The 22,458-nt window shown below is 34.1% G+C and overlaps 2 protein-coding genes and 1 pseudogene across 3 annotated transcripts; all 3 read left to right on the top strand.

Annotated features, from left to right (window-relative positions):
* The first annotated feature begins 280 nt into the window (after window positions 1-280).
* Window positions 281-19,170, top strand: LOC140813673 (uncharacterized). 2 transcript variants are annotated; one of them, XM_073172308.1, is made up of 2 exons: window positions 281-3,064; window positions 18,930-19,170. In XM_073172308.1, exons 1-2 carry the CDS (start codon window positions 385-387, stop codon window positions 18,935-18,937), a joined length of 2,688 nt encoding a protein of 895 aa, XP_073028409.1. In that variant the 5' UTR covers window positions 281-384; the 3' UTR covers window positions 18,938-19,170. The 2 variants fall into 2 exon arrangements, with proteins under 2 accessions (XP_073028409.1, XP_073028408.1); XM_073172307.1 differs by lacking the exon at window positions 18,930-19,170 and adding an exon at window positions 3,328-3,894 and having other exon boundaries at window positions 288-3,043.
* On the top strand, window positions 9,182-12,212 carry LOC140813675 (probable LRR receptor-like serine/threonine-protein kinase At3g47570; annotated as a pseudogene).
* Window positions 16,140-19,711, top strand: LOC140813672 (uncharacterized). Its single transcript, XM_073172306.1, is given in 3 exon segments — window positions 16,140-16,999; window positions 17,001-18,886; window positions 19,167-19,711. Coding segments are annotated over 3 exon segments (3,069 nt in total). The 5' UTR covers window positions 16,140-16,154; the 3' UTR covers window positions 19,505-19,711.
* Window positions 19,712-22,458: the final 2,747 nt, after the last annotated feature.

Raw genomic sequence — 22,458 nt, 5'->3', positions numbered from 1 at the left:
GACTTGTATTACTGAATAGTGAGCGGAGAAAAGTCACGGATTATGGAATACTTTTTGATTGCGAAAGGAGAGGAAGACAAATTCAGCCAAAGTCTTGCGGTCTAGCAACTTCAATTTTCCAAAAAAGTGGATGGAAAAAATCAAAACTATTATATATAAAAAATTCTGCAACATTTTCGATGAATTTTTTTAATATAAATAGAAATGATTATACTCCGAATGAACTTGTTTTTCTAATTAAATAAAAAAAGAAGTATTTCTTTTATTGGATTTAGTGGGGCTTAAGCACAAGATATATATGGCTATATATACATACATGGCTAACAAAAAATATCTAGTGCATCACAAAGCCCTGTGGTTGATATAATTGGGTGGTGTAAAACTATGGCAAAGTATACAAGTGAAGCCGTTTGCATTATTTTTGGATGGTTTTGTTGTGCTGCAATGATTCCATCGGCATGCTCAAGTAATGAAACCGATGTGCTCGCACTGCTGGCATTTAAAGCCGCCATCGTTGATCCGCGTGGGGCTCTGAACTCCTGGAATCAAACACAACATTACTGCACCTGGAATGGCATTATATGTGGCGCCAAGCACCCTGATAGAGTTGTGGGGATTATGCTAAGTTCTCAAGGCTTGGAGGGAAGCCTTTCACCTCATATAGGTAATCTCTCTTTTCTTAGAGTCATTAATCTCCAAAATAATAGCTTTCATGGCCAAATTCCCCAAGAGATGAGTCTTTTAAGGCGTCTAGAGATTTTACAAGTTAGCAATAATTCTTTTGTTGGGGAAATACCGAGAAATATATCGCAATGTCCTAATCTTTTGGATCTTAACGTGGCTGACAATAGGTTATCGGGACTTATCCCTTTTGAGCTCGATTCTCTTCGCAAGCTCAAACGTCTTGGTTTAGGAAAAAACATTCTTTCTGGGTCTATCCCTCCATCCTTGGGAAATATAACATCTCTCACACTGGTTTATTTGGCCGCATGTAACATGAGAGGAGAAATTCCGGAGTCACTCGTGCAACTTCAGCAACTAAAATTTCTTGCACTATTCGGAAATAGTTTAACAGGTGAAATCCCTCCTGGTCTCTTCAATATATCTACTCTCCTTCGTTTTGCCGTCTCTGAAAATAAACTTCAAGGAGCCATACCAAATAACATAGGTCTCACACTTCCTAAGTTACAAAGCATTTATTTGGGACACAATCAATTTACTGGAGAACTTCCGGTTTCACTCTCAAATGCAACCTCCCTTGACACAATATCGGTTGCCGTCAATAGTTTTACGGGGCCAATGCCAAAAGAACTTGGAAGGCTTTCAAATCTTGAGCACTTTTTAGCTGCAGAAAATCTTATTCGAGATGATATAAGTTTTATTTCATCATTCTCAAATTGCACAAATCTGATGGATATTGTAGTTGGTGGTAACATATTGAGGGGTTCATTGCCAGACTCGATGTATAATCTTTCTCGTCAAATAAATGCCATAGATATTTCTGACACTCAGATACATGGTAAAATTCCTTTTGGTATTGGGAACCTCGTCGGTCTCACTACGCTTTTCCTTGACGACAACAATCTTGAGGGTCATATTCCATTTAGCATTGGAAAACTTTCAAATCTGCAAAATCTTAACTTGAGTGGAAACCGACTGATAGATGAGATGCCACATTCCTTCGGAAACTTAACTTCGTTAAATTACTTGGACTTGGGAGGAAACAGATTGTCTGGAAGAATACCTCAGAGCCTTGGTAATTGCACCAACTTGTTACTCTTAGATATTGGAAATAATACTCTTGATGGCTCCATTCCTCCACAAATTATGAGTCTTCCCTCCATTTCTATTCACTTGGATTTATCATACAACATCTTCACGGGTTCAATTCCAATCGAAGTTGGCGCTTTAACGCACATTTCAATCTTAGACTTGTCGAATAATAGATTATCAGGTCTCGTTCCGAGCTCTCTAAGTGGTTGCACTAGCTTGGGAATGCTTTATCTAGGTGGTAATTATCTTCAAGGAGAGATACCTCCATCACTAAGTGCTCTGAAGGGATTACAAGAATTGGATCTTTCAAGAAATAATTTTTCTGGTAAAATCCCTATTTTTCTCAGTCATCTAAATCTTGAAAAATTGAACTTGTCATTCAATAACCTCGAAGGTGAGGTGCCAATAGAAGGATTATTTAGAAACAAAACAAAATTCTCGGTCAAAGGGAATGCGAGATTATGTGGAGGAATTCTTGATTTGAAGCTCCGCCCTTGCTCTTCTTCAAAGTCCTCTAAGAAAGCATTACTTAAAATCCTAATTCCAATACTAGTTGTCGGAGGATTGTGCATTACACTCTGTGTAGTCATTTATATCCAAAAACATTTGATGAAAAAACAGCTTTCCACGAGGTCCTTTGATGGCGCTCACGCTCAATTCATGAGGTTATCCTATGCAGATCTGTTAAAAGCCACTAATGGATTCTCGGAAGGTAGCTTGATTGGCTCTGGAAGATTTGGATCTGTCTACAAAGGGATTCTTGAGGATGGAAAGACGATGGTGGCGGTCAAAGTGCTTAATCTTTTTGTCAAAGGTGCCTCGAAGAGCTTCGTAGCAGAGTGCATTGCACTAAAAGGAATAAGACACAGGAACCTCTTGAAATTATTCAGTGTTTGTGAAAGTATGGATTTCCAAAGAAATGAATTTAAAGCTTTGGTTTATGAATTCATGTCTAATGGAAGTTTGGAAGATTTGTTGTACCGCAATAAAGGGCAAGAAGAAGAACATGACTCAGAATTTCGGAGCCTTACGATGTTGCAAAGGATCAAAATCGCCATTGATATTGCTCATGCACTTGAGTACCTACATATGGGCACTAATTCACCAATTATTCATGGCGATTTGAAGCCAAGTAACATTCTATTGGATGATGATATGACTGCACATGTGGGTGATTTCGGATTGTCTAAAGTAGTTTCAAACATCCTTGAAGCACATGAGAGCAGCAGTACAATTGGGATCAAAGGTACAATAGGCTATGTTCCTCCAGGTATGTTTTCTATTATCTCCAAATAAACTCTTTTCTAATCTAACACATTAACTATGTATATATTAACATCACTAATACCCAGTTCATAAATTCACTGATAAATTCTGAAAAAACATTCACATTCTTGTATTTGACAAGGTTATACCAATTATCAAAATTGAAAAAAGTACAAATTAAGAGACAAAAATTTTAATATTTTTTTCTCAATAGTACATTATAAATAACTTATTGTGAGCAAAATATACCTTTTATTTTTTTGTGCATGTCTTTGAACCAATGCTCAGAATATGGCACAAGTAACTCGGTCTCAGTTAAAGGCGATGTATATAGTTTTGGGATTCTTCTCTTGGAGATGTTCACGGGTAAAAGACCAACATGTCAAGCATTCGACGAGAACTTAAATCTCCACAATTTCGTCAATGGTGCCTTGCCGAATCGTGTTACAGAAATCATTGATCCCCTCATTCTAGAAGACATGAGCAGTAAGATGGAGGAGTGTGTGGCTTTTATACTAAGCATTGGAGTGGTGTGTTCAAGAAAAACACCGACAGAGAGAATGGACATGACAGATGTTGTTTTTCTATTATGCAAGATAAGAGACAAATATATGATTGAAGATTGAGATAAAGTTTTTGTTCATGAATCGGACCAACAAATAGAGCTTGCATCGTCCCAAATATGTGCATACTTTGTTTTCAAAATGTACGTATCATCCATCTTGGGAGTGTTTGATTTTAGTTGTATATATGTGAGTTTAATTCTTAAAACATCGGGCATCATATTTGTTCTTCAAACAATTAATGATGTAATGCGTTGTATTTGCAAGTGAGAGAGTTCCTATTATAGCGACATCTACTGTGTGAGACGGATATGACTAATTAAGTGGGATTAACAATTACTTTCATTGTTAGTTACGATTCAGTTTAAAGTTAAAATGTTTTTAATTATTATACATTCAGAATTATCTACTATTGGATTCATATTTTCTAAAATTATTTACGAGGTATTTTATTAGAAAATAATTTTATAAAATAACAAAATAAAACTATCTTATTATTATGTTCTATATTTCATAATTTATAGTTACTTTATTAGAAAATAAATTTATAAACTAACAAAATAAAATTATTTTATAATTATGTTTCTATATTTCATATACGATAACAACTAGTGCAGGGAGAGTATGTGTTGTGTATGGAATATCTATAATTTTTTTGCGTGCATTAGATTTTTTTATTTTCTTGTTTTTATATATTTGAATAGTTTTTTTATTTTAAAATTTCAAGATAAATTCTTTTTATTTTTTAATTTATTTGCATTTCTTTTCTTTATTTGTTGTTTTTAAGGAGTAGTTTCATCTTAGGATGACGTTTAAAAAAATGGTGAAATCTTGAAAGACAAATGTAGTTTAACTTTTTATCTATATCTCTTTCATTACAATACAACAAGAAGAAGGTTCGAGTCCTATGAGTTTCATTCCCCTGGGAAAAAATGAACTTCTCATCTAAGAGACCATTTGGTCACTTTGATTTATCTCCTCTTAACAAAGTCTGAGGCGGCAGTGGAGGGGACTTAATGTAAATGTTTTGTTAAGATTGTGTTTTGAATTTAACTCAACCCCAAAAACTAACTCAAATTATCAAAATTATCATAATATATTGATAATTAAGATAATGGACGAAGTCTGATCGATCTTCTTAATTCCATCAATAAGGTGACAATCGCTCTATGTGTATATAATATAATAATTAAACGCAATTCCTTTTCATAGTGGGAATGCAACTTCAAATTATTTTCTCTATTAAATTATAAGTAGTCCTGATGAAGGACATGGAAAAATATTTTACATTTATGCCAGAACAGACACATGAGATGTGGTATGATCAGCCAATTTATTGATTGTTCAAGTTCATTTATAGTTGATCCCACTATGTTCCCTCACATGTACGGTTGACAGAGATTTTGACAAAAGCACTCCATCGACCGCACTTTGAAGAATCGAAGACCAAACTTGGCATGACAGACTTATACCGTCAAGCTTGACCGGAAGTGTTGAAGATATTTGATAAGATAATTAGGATATTTGTTCTAAGTTTAAACTTTAAATTTAGAGTAGATAAATTGGATATTGTAGGGATACGTAGTTAGACTTTTCTTTATATATATTTCATATTGTTTCATGTACATTGAAGTTGATAACGAAGGAGAATTCTCTTATACAGATTTTACGCCAAACTACATAACTCAACATCTTTATGTGAATATGCAGTTCATGTCCATGTCAATTAAGATCATGGGTCATGTAAAGACAGAGAAATCAATCAATGCTTGAAAATTGCCTCGTTGCATATGGATCGTATGGCTCTTAATCGGTATCGATGGCTGTCTTTTTGCAACAAATGGCAAAGGAAAAACAGAATATTACAAAATATAATCCACGAGAGCACATAAAAAAGGAGCAGGAAGGGAATATAAGTATGATGTGGGTTTGGAGGGGATATTAGGCTAAAATTTCTGCTCTTAAACTCAGGCTAGAGCCAAGAGGGAAGGTTTTCTCTTGTAGAGAGCAAAGTCTCTGTGATCAACTCTTCAATGCCTATGAACCAGGGACTTCAGACATTGAAGAAGCGGGTTATATGCTTCAATAAAGGATGTTTTAGCAAGTTCCTCCAGATGAAGTTCCAGCTTACTCAAGCTAGGATGAAACTAATTAATGGTGAATGACATGAGTTACAAGAAGAGATGTTAAATTACAATCATATCATCAAATATATCAGCAACCAATCAGTTCTGCAGTAAACTTGATGATTATTGGTACCACGGCTATTTCCAATTCTTGAATGCATCAATTCAGTTTCACGTGGTATTGGCTTAACTGAGTCGGCACAAAAACTTTCATCTCTCTTTTTTCTCTACTCAAGCCCTTCTTTGAGGATTCCAATATACAGCACCAAAACAGTCCACTTCAATTCGATTTCACATGGTATGGACTGTGGACATAAAAGCAACAAATTCATACGGAGTGCATTTTTTGTGCCCAAATCATCTGTCCACAATCTGTTCTCCTCCCTTTCCTCCCCACAAATCTGAAATTTCTCGAGTGTGGACCACACTAAGGCTCGATGAATTCAGGAATTCGTCAAGCCTAGCATCATTATCAAACAAAAGAAAACACCGCAGATATTAGACCATATCCCCACCCTCATGTACCCACATCTACAAATGAATCAAACACATAAGATATAGCATACCAAGCGAAACAAATTTTTCATTCAAGTCAAAATGCAGAGAACTTTGAAGTTAGCATAATAATTAGTAAAATATAAAATTTTACAATAAAAAATCCGAGTCCCTGGAGCCTTTCTCGCATATTAAAAATCAAACACCAGTCAGTCCCCTTATTACTTAAGATACTGGCCATTGCACTAGGACCTTTGCTGGGGATCCGCCGAGAAAATCGGACCGTCTTGAAGTAAAGGCATATCCTTCACGCTTGCCATCCCAGCTTTCTTTCTTATCATCGCCTCTGTCATCTTGCCGCTTCGGTTTTCCCTACGAATTCCCACTCTTCGAAACTATTATATATATCTACAGTCAGATAATTCAGAAATCGAGCAGAAGGGGGAGAGTTTCTCTACAGTGACTCCCTTCAATTGTCTACAGTTTCCGCTTACACTACAGATGTAAGGGTAACATAGGTTTTATTTTTTCATTTTTTTTTTTACTTTTGTCAAAGATGTATTTATTTTTAATTAAAATATCAATTTTAATCTTGTTTATATATTGATATACGTTATTTTTAGTTATATATGTTTCGTTAAATCATTTATAATCATCTATACATTCTTTTAATCAATTTTAGTTTTTTTCCACAAAATCATGTTACTAAATAATTAATATATTTGGTAAAATTTATAATTGTTAATATATATGTATAACTCGAGCCAATAAAATTGGTAAGATAAAATATATTCGAGTTGATTAAGGATATAAGGCAATTTTTGTTTTTAAGAATGTCACACTTGTAGACATCAAAATCTCGAAATTTCTCACAATTCTGAGCATTTTTGTTTCTTTATTTTCTTTTGTTGAAGGGACACGCAAATACTAATATGTAGATCATTGAGATTAATGTTTGAGTGCATATATAATTGTTTTAATGTTTTATTATTACATCAATTGTATTTCTTTTTTTGTTGTCCTAATCCTATACAAGTTCTTAAGTTAAGTTGAATTTATTCTAATTTTTACTAATAACCTTTTTTAACTATGTGCAACCAATTTAAAATAAATAAAATAAGAATAAAATAAAAAAATATGTTGGTGAAATTTATTTTTTCATTAATATTCTTAATATGTGTGAAAAAAGTCGTCCAACTTGTATATTTGAGACCTTTTTATATGATCTGATCATATCATAGACTTTGTCGAGACTGTCACTGCAAAAAAAAAAAAACAGGCTTGCTCTTCCAAAGAGGACATTCGAGATCTCAACAACTCGTTCTCCTTCTTGGACTCCTGAAACTCCATCTCTAGTACATCAGATCGTGCATTTGCAATTGTTAAATCCTCTCTCAATTTTTGGGTCTCCTCGCGTCGTGTGCTGGACTTGGCTTGACCTTTGAAACTAGTATAAAAAAATAAAATAAAATTACATAACCCAATTCTCATCTAGTCTACACAGGCTTTGGCCCATCATCTCGATGATCAGTTTTATATTTTTAGGAAGGGCCAATTGACTCAAAGCAGTCTCTACAATAAATTGAAGCATCCTTGAAAGACAGAGACCTCAAGTGGAAATTTCAACATATCATTAAGTCGTGAAATTAGATATTATCATTAAGATATTTTTAGAGCAAAAGACCCGGCGAAAGAAGACTTAGCAGTCAAAGTCCACTCAAATCGTAACAAAAAATGTATGGCTGGATGACCGACTCCAATTCCGTGGAAGGTTGGCGTAATTGATTGATGGACAATTTGATTCCATTCCACAAATGAATAAGATGTTGATTGTTGTTTTACTACTTTCTTGCTAGTTTCACTTCAATCGTTCACCGGAGAAAAGTCATCGGATTATCGGATACTTTTTGGTTGCGAAAAGAGGAGAAGACAAATTCAGCCAAAGTCTTGCGGTCTAGCAACTTCAATTTTCGACATTGGATTTGTAATTCTTAAAAATATTTTATCGTATATCATCGTCATATAAAATTATACTAATCAAATTATTTAGAGGAAAAAAATTTATTCGGATAAAATAGGGAAACTGTAATTTTGATCTTATATATTTGTTAGCTTTGTGATTCTAATCGTGTATCTTTTAATTTTTGATAATTTTATTCATTTTTCATTGGAAACGCTAGATGTGGCAGCCGTGTTGGAATCACGTAGGCTCTGCATAGGTGTCAGATCAACATCACGTGAAAAAATGATTAAAATTGCAAAAATAACAAAGATATCAGATCAAGACTGAAAATTTATAACACAAATCATAATGAATAAAATCGCAGAAATACAAATATATAGCACTAATATCACAATTTTCCCTATAAAATAAATATGAGAGAGATGAAGTTTCGGTATTTTTGGCATAAATGGTTTTATTTGCCAATTACCAAAATGTTCAATTAATTAGAATATTTAGGGAAGTTCGACTAAACCGATTAACATGCTGTAATGCATGCATAATATAATTGATTGACAAACATATATACCTGTCTCACTTTCTTTTCCTTTTTTTTTTTGGGTAATTAAAAATCAAAATATAGTATACCGAAAGGTAAATTATATAAAGTTTTTGTTTTATAAAAAAAATTAATAGTTTTATAAGTACAATTCTACGAATTAATTTTATAAACTATTTTTTGTTCGGCCTGCAATCGGGAAAAATTGTAGGAAAAATTAGGATATTTATGTAAAAGCTAATATGTGCAGGTGTTCGAGACATGGCACCTAAATGAATATGAGACTAGAAACGAGATTTGATCATGCACAATGAACTGCAAAAACTATGAACTGTATCAAAAAATTCTGCAATATTTTGATTAAATTTCTTTAATATAAATAGAAAAAATTATATTCCAAATGAATTTGTTTTTCTAATTAAATAAAAACGAAGTCTTTCTTTTCTTGGATTTAGTGGGGCTTAGGCACAAGATATGGCTATATATACATGGCTAACATATATATCAACTGCATCATTAAGCCCTTTGGTTGATATTGGGTGGTGTAAATATATGGCAAAGTATACAAGTGAAGTTGTTTGCATTATTTTTGGGTGGTTTTGTTGTGCTGCGATGATTCCATCGGCATGCTCAAGTAATGAAACCGATGTACTCGCTTTGCTGGCATTTAAAGCCGCCATACTTGATCCGCTTGGGGCTCTGAACTCCTGGAATCAAACACAGCATTATTGCACCTGGAATGGCATTAGATGTGGCGCCAAGCACCCTGATAGAGTTGTGGGGATTATGCTAAGTTCTCAAGGCTTGGAGGGAAGCCTTTCACCTCATATAGGTAATCTCTCTTTCCTTAGAACCATTAATCTCCAAAATAATAGCTTTCATGGCCAAATTCCCCAAGAGATGGGTCTTTTAAGGCGTCTAGAGGTTGTAGAATTTAGCAATAATTCTTTTGTTGGAGAAATACCGAGAAATATATCGCAATGTCCAAATCTTTGGTATCTTAACCTGATTGACAATAGGTTATCGGGACTTATCCCTGTTGAGCTCGATTCTCTTCGCAAACTCAAAGAGCTTGGTTTAGGAAAAAACAATATTTCTGGGACTATCCCTCCATCCTTAGGCAATCTAACATCTCTCATACAACTTTCTTTGCTCGCATGTAACTTGAGAGGAGAAATTCCGGAGTGAATGCACAACTTCAGCTCCTAGAATTTCTTATGTTAACCAACAATAGTTTAACAGGTGAAATCCCTCCTGGTCTCTTCAATATATCTACTCTCCTTCGTTTTGACATCTCTTCTAATAAACTTCAAGGGGCCATACCTAATAACATCGGCCTTACACTTCCTAAGTTACAAGGTATTTATTTGGCAGACAATCACTTTACTAGAGAACTTCCGGTCTCACTCTCAAATGCAACCTCCCTTGACACAATATCGGTTGCCTCCAATAGTTTTACGGGGCCAATGCCAAAAGAACTCGGAAGGCTTTCAAATCTTGTCGAATAATAGATTATCAGGTCTCGTTCCGAGCTCTCTAAGTGGTTGCACTAGCTTGGGAATGCTTTATCTAGGTGGTAATTATCTTCAAGGAGAGATACCTCCATCACTAAATGCTCTGAAGGGATTACAAGAATTGGATCTTTTAAGAAATAATTTTTCTGGTAAAATCCCTATTTTTCTCAGTAATCTAAATCTTGAAAAACTGGACTTGTCATTCAATAACCTCGAAGGTGAAGTGCCAATAGAAGGATTATTTAGAAATAAAACAAAATTCTCGATCGAAGGGAATGCGAGATTATGTGGAGGAATACTTGATTTGAAGCTCCCCCCTTGCTCTTCTTCAAAGTCCTCAAAGAAAGCATTACTTAAAATCCTGATTCCGATACTGGTTGTCGGAGGATTATGCATTACACTCTGTGTAATAATTTATAGCCAAAAACATTTGATGAAAAAACATCTTTCCACGGGGTCATTTGATGGCACCCAATTCATGAGGTTATCCTATGGAGATCTTTTAAAAGCCACTAATGGATTCTCGGAAGGTAGCTTGATCGGCTCTGGAAGATTTGGATCTGTCTACAAAGGGATTCTTGAGGATGGAAAGACAATGGTGGCGGTCAAAGTGCTTAATCTTTTTGTCAAAGGTGCCTCTAAGAGCTTCGTAGCCGAGTGCATTGCACTAAAAGGAATAAGACACAGGAACCTCTTGAAATTATTCAGTGTTTGTGAAAGTATGGATTTCCAAAGAAATGAATTTAAAGCTTTGGTTTATGAATTCATGTCTAATGGAAGTTTGGAAGATTTGTTGTACCACAATAGAGGGCAAGAAGAAGAACATGACTCAGAATTTCGGAGCCTTACGATGTTGCTAAGGATCAAAATCACCATTGATATTGCTCATGCACTTGAGTACCTACATATGGACACTAATTCACCAATTATTCATGGCGATTTGAAGCCAAGTAACATTTTCTTGGATGATGATATGACTGCACATGTGGGTGATTTCGGATTGTCTAAGATAGTTTCAAACATCCTTGAAGCACGTGAGAGCAGCAGTACGATTGGGATCAAAGGTACAATAGGCTATGTTCCTCCAGGTATGTATTCTATTATCTCCAAATAAACTCTTTTCTAATCTAACACATTAACTATGTATATATTAACATCACTAATATCCAGTTCATGAATTCACTTATAAATTCTGAAAAAACATTCACATTCTTGTATTTGACAAGGTTATATCAATTATCAAAATTGAAAAAAGTGCGAATTATGAGACAAAAAATTTAATTTTTTTTCTCGATAGTACATTATAAATAACTTATTTTGAGCAAAATATACCTTTTATTTTTTTGTGCATGCCTTTGAACCAATGCTCAGAATATGGCACAAGTAATTCAATCTCAGTTAAAGGCGATGTATATAGTTTTGGGATTCTTCTCTTGGAGATGTTCACGGGTAAAAGACCAACATGTCAAGCATTCGACGAGAACTTGAATCTCCACAATTTCGTCAATGGTGCCTTGCCGAATCGTGTTACGGAAATCATTGATCCCCTCATTCTACAAGACATGAGCAGTAAGATGGAGGAGTGTGTGGCTTTTATACTAAGCATTGGAGTGGTGTGTTCAAGAAAAACACCGACAGAGAGAATGGACATGACAGATGTTGTTTTTCTAATATGCAAGATAAGAGACAAATATATGATTGAAGATTGAGATAAAGTTTTTGTTCATGAATTGGACCAACAAATAGAGTTTGCATAGTCTGAAGTATGTGCATAATTTGTTTTCCAAATGTACGTATCATCCATCTTGGGAGTGTTTGATTTTAGTTGTATATATGTGAGTTTAATTCTTAAAACATCGGGCATCATATTTGTTCTTCAAACAATTAATGATGGAATGCGTTGTATTTGCAAGTGAGAGAGTTCCTTTCATTGTTAGTTACGATTCAGCAAGAGGCTTACAATTAAAATGTTTTTAATTATTATACATTCATAATTATCTACTATTGGATTCATATTTTCTAAAATTATTTACGAGGTACTTTATTAGAAAATAATTTTATAAAATAACATAATAAAATTATTTTATAATTATGTTTCGATATTTCATATATGTTAATAACTAGTGCCATGAGAGTATGTGTTGTGTATGCAATATCTATAATTTTCTTGCGGGCATTAGATTTTTTTTCTTGTTTTTATATATTTGAATAGTTTTTTATTTTAAAATTTCAAGATAAATTCTTTTTATTTTTAAATTTATATGCATTTCTTTTCTTTATTTGTGGTTTTTAAGGAGTGGTTTCATCTTAGGATAACATTTAAAAAAATGGTGAAATCTTGAGAGACAAATGTAGTTTTACTTTTTATCTATCCCTCTTTCATTACAATACAACAACAAGAAGGTTCGAGTCCTCTGAGTTTCATTCCCCTAGGAAAAAATGAACTTCTCATCTAAGAGACCGTTTGGTCACTTTGATTTATCTCCTCTTAACAAGGTCTGAGGCGGTAGTGGAGGGGACTTAATGTAAAGGTTTTGTTAAGATTGCGTTTTAAATTTAACTCAACCCCAAAAACTAACTCAAATTATCAAAATTATCATAATATATTGATAATTAAGATAATGGACGAAGTCTGATCGATACTTCTTAATTCCATCAATAAGGTGACAATCGCTTTATGTGTATATAATATAATAATTAAACATAATTCCTTTTCATAGTGTGAATGCAACTTCAAATCATTTTCTCTATTAAATTATAAGTAGTCCTGATGGAGGACATGGACAAATATTTTACATTTATGCCAAAACAGACACATGAGATTTGGTATTATCAGCCAATTTATTGATTGTTCAAGTTCATTTATAGTTGATCCCACTATGTTCCCTTACACGTGCAGCTATTGACAAAAACACTCCATCGACCGCACTTTGAAGAATCGAAAACCAAGCTTGGCATGACAGACATATACCGCCAAGCTTGACCGGAAGTGTTGAAGATATTTGATAAGATAATTAGGATATTTGATCTTTAAGTCAATTTTAGTTTTTTTCCCACTAAAATCGCGTGACTACATAATTAATATATTTGGTAAAATTTATAATTGTCAATCATATGTATATCTAGAACCAATAAAATTGGTAAGTTAAATAGATTCGAGATGATTGAGGATTTAAGGCAATTTTTTTTTTAAAGAAAGTCACACTTGCAGACATCAAAATCCCGAAATATCTCACAATTAAGAAGCATTTGTTTCTTTATTTTCTTTTGTTGAAGGGACACACAAATACTAATATGCGTATTATTGAGATTAATGTTTGAGTGCGTATATTATTCTTTTAAAGTTTTATTACATCCTTCCCAATTACATCAATTGTATTTCTTTATTTGTTGTCCAAATTCTATACTGAGTTCCTAAGTTTAGTTGTATTTCTTATAATTTTGACTAATAACCTTTTGTGCAACCAATTAAAAATAAATTAAATAAGAATAAAATAAAAAAATGTTCGTGCAATTTATTTTTTCATTAATATTCTTAATATGTGTGAAAAAATTCGTCCAACTTGTACATTTGAGATCTTTTCATATGATCTGATCATGGGCTTGGTCGGAGATGTCACTACCAAAAAAAACAGGTTTGCTCTTCCAAAGAGGACATTCGAGATCTCAAAAACTCGTTCTCCTTCTTAGGCTCTTGGAAGTTGGAACTCCATTTCTAATACATCAGATCCTGCATTTGCTGTTGTTAAATTATCTCTCAATTTTTGGATCTCCTCATATGATATGCTGGACTTGGATTGACCCTTGAAATTAGTATAAACAAAATAAAATTACATGACCCAATAATCATCAAGTCTACACAGGCTTTTGGTCCATCATGGGTTTGTTGTTCTTCGATATGATCAGTTTTACATTTTAGGAAGGGCCAATCGACTTAAATATCACAATACATAACTTTTTCAAAAAAAAAAAATGTAATGTCTTCAACATATTATATATATATTCTTCTATGAAGCATTAATTAAAGCAGTCCCTACAATAAATAGAAGCATCCTTTGACAGACAGAGACTTCAAAGGTAACCTATCATTAAGGTAATCGAAGTTGTGGCACTGATATTAAGACAATATCTTAAGGATTCTCTTTTCTAAGATGGATAGCAGCACACTGGTGACCACCGGGTACGAGTCAAAGTCTTCTTTTGGAAGCAATGGTGACGGCACCAATTTTGAACATTTTAAGGGACATCAAAGTGATGGTGAAAATGGATAAAGATTGGGGCTGGAAAGCTAAAAAAAATAATTGTAATTGAAGAATTTTCGCTATTTCTTGTTAAAATATATATATATATATAACTTTTAAAAGTATACCCAATTCGTGAAGTCGTCAATTAATATTATTTTGTACGTATTAATTGAAGCTATTATTGATGGAATCCCTACAATAATTTTGAAGTATTATTAGAGCAAAAAACCCGCGAAGGAAGACTTGGGACTCAAAGTCTACTCATAGCGGAACAAAAAATGAATGGCTGGATTACCGACTCCAATTTCGTGGAAGATTGACGTAATTGATTGATGGACAATTTGATCCCGTTCCACAAATGAATAATAAGTTGATAGTTGTTTTACTACTTTCTTGCTAGTTTCACTTCAATTGAACCGAACATTTATCGTTTTGCTAAAAAAAATATAGTTGGTGATATCGTTCACTGAACCAAGTACTTACCACTTTACCAAAAAATATAGTTGATGATAATGACACAATTTTATTCTTTTAAGTTGTATAATAGCTCAAGTATAATGTTTCTATTGTTCTCCCAACATAAATAATTATTGAACCAAACAGTAATTTACAAATATATTAGAGCTCCCACACTTCGAAATATCAAATAATATAGAAAGTTCAGCCAAAGTCTTGTGGTCTAGCAACTTCAATTTTCCATACATTGTTAAAACGTTGGATTTGTAATTTTTAAAAATATTTTATCGTATATCATCCTCATATAAAATTATACTAATCAAATTATTTAGACGAAAAAAAAAATTATTCGGATAAAATAGGGAAACTGTAATTTTGGACTTATATATTTGTTAGCTTTATAATTCTAATCGTGTATCTTTTAATTTTTGATAATTTTATTCATTTTTCATCGGAAGTGTTGATGTGAAGACTGTGTTGGAACCACGTAGGCGTCATATAGGTGTCAGATCAATGTCATGTCAAAAATCTAACTAAAATTACAAATTAGATAAAGAGTAAAATCTGATAATATAAATCATAAATGAGTAAAATCGTAGATCTACAAATATATAAAACTAATATTGCAATTTTTCCTATAAAATGTGAGAGATATGAAGTTTCGTTACATAAATGATTTAATTTGCCGATTACCAAAATGCTCAATTAATTAGAATATTTTGGGAATATCGACTGAACCGATTAACATGCTGTATGCATGCATAATATAATTGATTGACAAACATATATACATGTCTCACTTTCTTTTCCTTTTTTTGTTGGTAATTAAAAATCAAAATATAGTATACCAAAGGGTAAATTATATAAAGTTTTTGTTTTATAAAAAAAATAAATTTTAGTTTAATAAGTACAACTCAACGAATGAATTTTATTTACTGTTTTTTGTTCTGCCTTGAATCGGGAAAAAAAAGTGGATGTAAAAAATTAGAATAGTTATGTAAAAGCTAATATATGCAGGTGTTCGGGATATGACACCTAAATGCATATGAGACTAAAACTTAGATTTGATCATGTACAATGAACTGTATCAAAAAATTATGCAACATTTTCGATGAAATTTATTTAATATAAATAGAAAAGAAATGAATTTGTTTTTCTAATTAAATAATAACGAAGTCTTTCTTTTCTTGGATTTAGTAGGGCTCGGGCACAAGATATGGCTATATATACATGGCTAACATATATATCAAGTGCATCACAAAGCCCTGTGGTTGATATTTTGGGTGGTGTGAAAACAATGGCAAAGTATACAAGTGAAGTTGTTTGCATTATTTTTGGGTGGTTTTGTTGTGCTGCAATGATTCCATCGGCATGCTCCAGTAATGAAACCGATGTGCTCGCACTGCTGGCATTTAAAGCCGCCATACTTGATCCGCTTGGGGCTCTGAACTCCTGGAATCAAACACAGCATCACTGCACCTGGAATGGCATTATATGTGGCGCCAAGCACCCTGATAGAGTTGTGGGGATTATTCTAAGTTCTCAAGGCTTGGAGGGAAGCCTTTCACCTCATATAGGTAATCTCTCTTTTCTCAGAGCCATTATCCTCCAAAATAATAGCTTTCATGGCCAAATTCCCCAAGAGATGGGTCTTTTAAGGCGTCTAGAGTATGTAGAAATTAGCAATAATTCTTTTGTTGGGGAAATACCGAGAAATATATCGCAATGTCCAAATCTTTGGTATCTTAACCTGATTGACAATAGGTTATCGGGACTTATCCCTGTTGAGCTCGATTCTCTTCGCAAACTCACAGCTCTCGGTTTAGGAAAAAACAATATTTCTGGGACTATCCCTCCATCCTTAGGAAATCTAACATCTCTCACACAACTTCATTTGGCAAAGTGTAACTTGAGAGCAGAAATTCCGGAGTCATTTGCACAACTTCAGCACCTAAAATTACTTATATTATTCGAAAATAGTTTAACAGGTGAAATTCCTCTTGGTCTCTTCAATATATCTACTCTCCTTCGTTTTGACGTCTCTGATAATAAACTTCAAGGGCATACCTAATAACATAGGCCTCACACTTCCTAAGTTACAAGGCATTCATTTGGCAGACAATCAATTTACTGGAGAACTTCCGGTCTCACTCTCAAATGCAACCTCCCTTGACACAATATCGGTTGCCGTCAATAGTTTTACGGGGCCAATGCCAAAAGAACTTGGAAGGCTTTCAAATCTTGAGCACTTTTTCGCTGCAAATAATCTTATTCAAGATGATATAAGTTTTATTTCATCATTCTCAAATTGCACAAACCTGATGCATCTTGGAGTTCGTAGTAACATGTTGAGGGGTTCATTGCCAGACTCGATATATAATCTTTCTAGTCAAATAAATTCCATAGATATTTCTGACACTCAGATACATGGCAAAATTCCTTTTGGTATTGGGAACCTCGTCGGTCTCATTGTGCTTCTCCTTAGTGGCAACAATCTTGAGGGTCATATTCCATTTAGCATTGGAAAACTTTCAGATCTGCAAAATCTTGACTTGAGTGGAAACCGACTGATAGATGAGATGCCACATTCCTTGGGAAACTTGACTTCGTTAAATTACTTGTATTTGGATGAAAACAGATTGTCTGGAAGAATACCTCAGAGCCTTGGTAATTGCACCAACTTGTTACTCTTAGATATTGGAAATAACAGTCTTGATGGCTCCATTCCTCCACAAATTATGAGACTTCCCTCTCTTTCTATTTACTTACGTTTATCATACAATGTCTTCACGGGTTCAATTCCAATAGAAGTTGGCGCTTTAACGCACATTTCAGTCTTAGACTTGTCGAATAATAGATTATCAAGTCTTGTTCCAAGCTCTCTAAGTGGTTGCACTAGCTTGGGAATGCTTTATTTAGGTGGTAATTATCTTCAAGGAGAGATACCTCCATCACTAAGTGCTCTGAAGGGATTACAAGAATTGGATCTTTCAAGAAATAATTTTTCTGGTAAAATCCCTATTTTTCTCAGTCATCTAAATCTTGAAAAATTGAACTTGTCATTCAATAGCCTCGAAGGTGAGGTGCCAATAGAAGGATTATTTAGAAACAAAACAAAATTCTCGATCGAAGGGAATGCGAGATTATGTGGAGGAATTCTTGATTTGAAGCTCCCCCCTTGCTCTTCTTCAAAGTCCTCTAATAAAGCATTACTTAAAATCCTGATTCCAATACTGGTTGTCGGAGGATTATGCATTACACTATGTGTAATCATTTATAGCCAAAAACATTTGATGAAAAAACAGCTTTCCACGGGGTCATTTGATGGCGCCCAATTCATGAGGTTATCCTATGGAGATCTGTTAAAAGCCACTAATGGATTCTCGGAAGGTAGCTTGATTGGCTCCGGAAGATTTGGATCTGTCTACAAAGGGATTCTTGAGGATGGAAAGACAATGGTGGCGGTCAAAGTGCTTAATCTTTTTGTCAAAGGTGCCTCTAAGAGTTTCGTAGCAGAGTGCATTGCACTAAAAGGAATAAGACACAGGAACCTCTTGAAATTATTCAGTGTTTGTGAAAGTATAGACTTCCAAAGAAATGAATTTAAAGCTTTGGTTTATGAATTCATGTCTAATGGGAGTTTGGAAGATTTGTTGTACCGCAATAGAGGGCGAGAAGAAGAACATGACTCAGAATTTCGGAGCCTTACGATGTTGCAAAGGATCAAAATCGTCATTGATATTGCTCATGCACTTGAGTACCTACATATGGGCACTAATTCACCAATTATTCATGGCGATTTGAAGCCAAGTAACATTCTTTTGGATGATGATATGACTGCACATGTGGGTGATTTCGGATTGTCTAAGATAGTTTCAAACATCCTTGAAGCACACGAGAGCAGCAGTACAATTGGGATCAAAGGTACAATAGGCTATGTTCCTCCAGGTATGTATTCTATTATCCCCAAATAAACTCATATCTAATTTAACACATTAACTATGTATATATTAACATCATTAATACCCAGTTCATGAATTCACTGATAAATTCTGAAAAAACATTCATATTTTTGTATTCGACAAGGTTATATCAATTATCAAAATTGAAAAAGTACAAATTACTAGACAAAAAATGTAATTTTTTTTCAATAGTATACTGTAATCAACTTATTGTGAGCAAAATATACCTTTTATTTTTCTATGCATGCCTTTGAACCAATGCTCAGAATATGGCACAAGTAACTCGGTCTCAGTTAAAGGCGATGTGTATAGTTTTGGGATTCTTCTCTTGGAGATGTTCACGGGTAAAAGACCAACGAGTCAAGCATTCGACGAGAACTTAAATCTCCACAATTTCGTCAATGGTGCCTTGCTGAATCGTGTAACAGAAATCATTGATCCCCTCATTCTAGAAGACATGAGCAGTAAGATGGAGGAGTGTGTGGCTTCTATACTAAGCATTGGAGTGGCATGTTCAAGAAAAACACCGACAGAGAGAATGCACATGACAGATGTTGTTTTTCAATTATGCAAGATAAGAGACAAATATATGATTGAAGATTGAGATCAAGTTTATGTTCATGAATCGAACCAACAAATAGAGTTTGCATAGTCCGAAGTATGTGCATAATTTGTTTTTGAAATGTAAGTATCATCCATTTTGGGAGTGTTTGACTTTTGGTTGTATGTGAGTTGAACCGTTAAAACATCGGGCATCATATTTGAATGTGTTGTATTTGCGAGTGAGAGAGTTCCTTTTATAGCGACATCTACTTTGTGAGATAGATATGACTAATTAAGTGGGATTAATAATTACTTTCATTGTTAGTTATGATTAAGCAAGAGGCTTAAAGTTGAAATGCTTTTAATTATTATACATTCACAACTATCTACTATTGGATTCTAAAATTATTTATTAGGTACTTTATTAGAAAATAATTATATAAAATAACAAAATAAAATTATCTTATATTTATGTTTCTATATTTCATATATGATAAGAACTAGTGCAAGGAGAGTATGTGTTGTGTATCGTATATCTATAATTTTTTTGCGTGCATTAGACTTTTGTATTTTTTTTTTGTTTCTATATATTTGAATAGTTTTTATTTTAAAATTTCAAGATAATTTTTTTTATTTTTTAATTTATATGCATTTCTTTTCTTTATTTGTGGCTTTTAAGGAGTGGTTTCATCGTAGGGTGATATTTAAAAAAAAAAATTGCGAAATCTTGAATGGCAAATGTAGTTTTATGAACTTGAACAATCATTTGCTGATTGAATTAGCATTTGGGTTGATTTAGATTCAAATCGCAATCTTAACAAAATCTTTCACATTAAGTCCCCTCGACTACAGTCTCAGGCCTTGTTAAGAGGAGATAAATCAAAGTGACCAAGCGGTCTCTTAGATGAGAGGTTCATTTTATCCTAGGGGAATGAACCTCAGAGGACTCGAACCTTCTTGTTGTTGTACTGTAATGAAAGAGGGATAGATAAATTGAACAAATATCGAAATTATCATAATATATTGATAATTAAGATAATGGACGAAGTCCGATCGATACTTCTTAATTCCATCAATAGGGTGACAATTGCTTTGTGTGTATATAATATAATAATTAAACACAATTCCTTTTCATAGTGGGAATGCAACTTCAAATCATTTTCTCTATTAAATTATAAGTAGTCCTGATGAAGGACATGGAAAAATATTTTACATTTATGCCAAAACAGACATATGAGATGTGGTATGATCAGCCAATTTGTTGATTGTTCAAGTTCATTTATAGTTGATCCCCAGTCTCTATTATGTTCTCTCACACGTGCAGTTGGCAAATATTTTGAGAAAAGTACTCATCGACCGCACTTTGAAGAATCGAAGACTGAGCTTGGCATGACAGACATATACCGCCAAGGTTGAGCGAAAGTGTTGAAGATCTTTGATAAGATAATTAGGATAATTGTTTTCAGTTTAAACTTTAAACTTGGAGTAGATAAATTGGATATTGTAGGGATATGTAGTTAGACTTTTCTTTGTATATATTTCATATTGTTTCATGTACGTTCAAGTTGATAATGAAGGAGAATTCTCTTATACAGATTTTACACCAAAATAGAAATCAATCAATGCTTGAAAATTGCCTCGTTGCGTATGGATCTGCATGTGGCTCTTAATCGGTATCGATGGCTATCTTTTTGCAACAAATGGCAAAGGAAAAACAAAATATTACAAAATATAATCCACGAGAGCACATGAAGGGAATACAAGTATGATGTGGGTTTGGAGGGGATATTAGGCTAAAATTTCTGCTCTTAAAATCAGGCTAGAGACAAGAGGGAAGGTTTTCTCTTGTAGAGAGCAAAGTCTCTGTGATCAATTCTTCAACGTTTATGAACCAGGGGCTTCAGACATTGAAGAAGCGGATTCTATGCTTCAATAAAGGATGTTTTAGCAAGTTACTCCAGATGAATTTCCAGCTTACTCAAGCTAATGGTGAATGACATGAGTTACAAGAAGAGATGTCAAATTACAATCATATCATCAAATATCAGCAACCAATGAGTTATGCAGTAAACTTGATGATTGCTTCCACGGCTATTTCCAATTCTTGAATGCATCAATTCAGTTTCACATGGTATTTATTGGCTTAACTGAGTCGGCTCAAAAACTTTCATCTTTCCATTTTTCTACTCAAGCCCTTCTTTGAGGATTCCAATATACAGCACCAAAACAGTCCATTTCAATGACAGCCAACCATTGGTTCGTTCATTAGGTGATACGAAACAATACCTTTGGTTTTTTAGTTTTAGATTTTAAGACTTTCGTCATTCGCAAAATATATGTTGATTTATAATGATTAATATTTATACGAACGTGTCACACAATATTTACACAAGCACATACACAAAAAATAGATATATGCATGCATGCGAACACGTATACGTCCTTCTGGTTGTATCCTAGTTTTATGGAAATTGTCTCATCTCAAATTCGAATCATGTCGTATCCTTATTAGTACACTGATAAGATCCGGGTAAAATGGATGAGCAGGGTCGGATGCTCCACCGGGTCAAATCAAGAATTTATAGTGTTGTTTAGGAAAATGAGCAAGGTAGATGGCTTCGATCGTGACCTGCAAACAATGAAAGGAACTCGTGAATGGGCGCCGGAAGGGTGTCCGGCGTGACCACTCCGATGCTTAAGTCAGCAGGGTTGTCGAGAGGGAAACTTAAAGCAATATGTATGGATGCTTGAGAGTAAAGAAATTTCGGACCTGTAAAATGTCAACGATACCTGCTATTTGAAGAGGAGCTAGGGTTACCTTGATGCGCGTGCTCACCTACTACTTGTACCCTCGGACGTTGACGGCCTGTCGGGTCCCTTTCTACCCGATAGCTTCGTGGGTACTCCAAGAATAAGGGACGTTGACTGCATGTCCAGTCCCTTTCTTCTCCATATTTTCGGGGATACGTTCAGGCGAAAGACGTTGACTTCCCGCCCAGTCGTTTTCTTCCCTAC

Source organism: Primulina eburnea, chromosome 15 (genome assembly GCF_022965805.1).
Source record: "Primulina eburnea isolate SZY01 chromosome 15, ASM2296580v1, whole genome shotgun sequence".
Lineage (NCBI taxonomy): Eukaryota > Viridiplantae > Streptophyta > Magnoliopsida > Lamiales > Gesneriaceae > Primulina > Primulina eburnea.
This window is presented reverse-complemented; position numbering and strand designations above follow the sequence as displayed.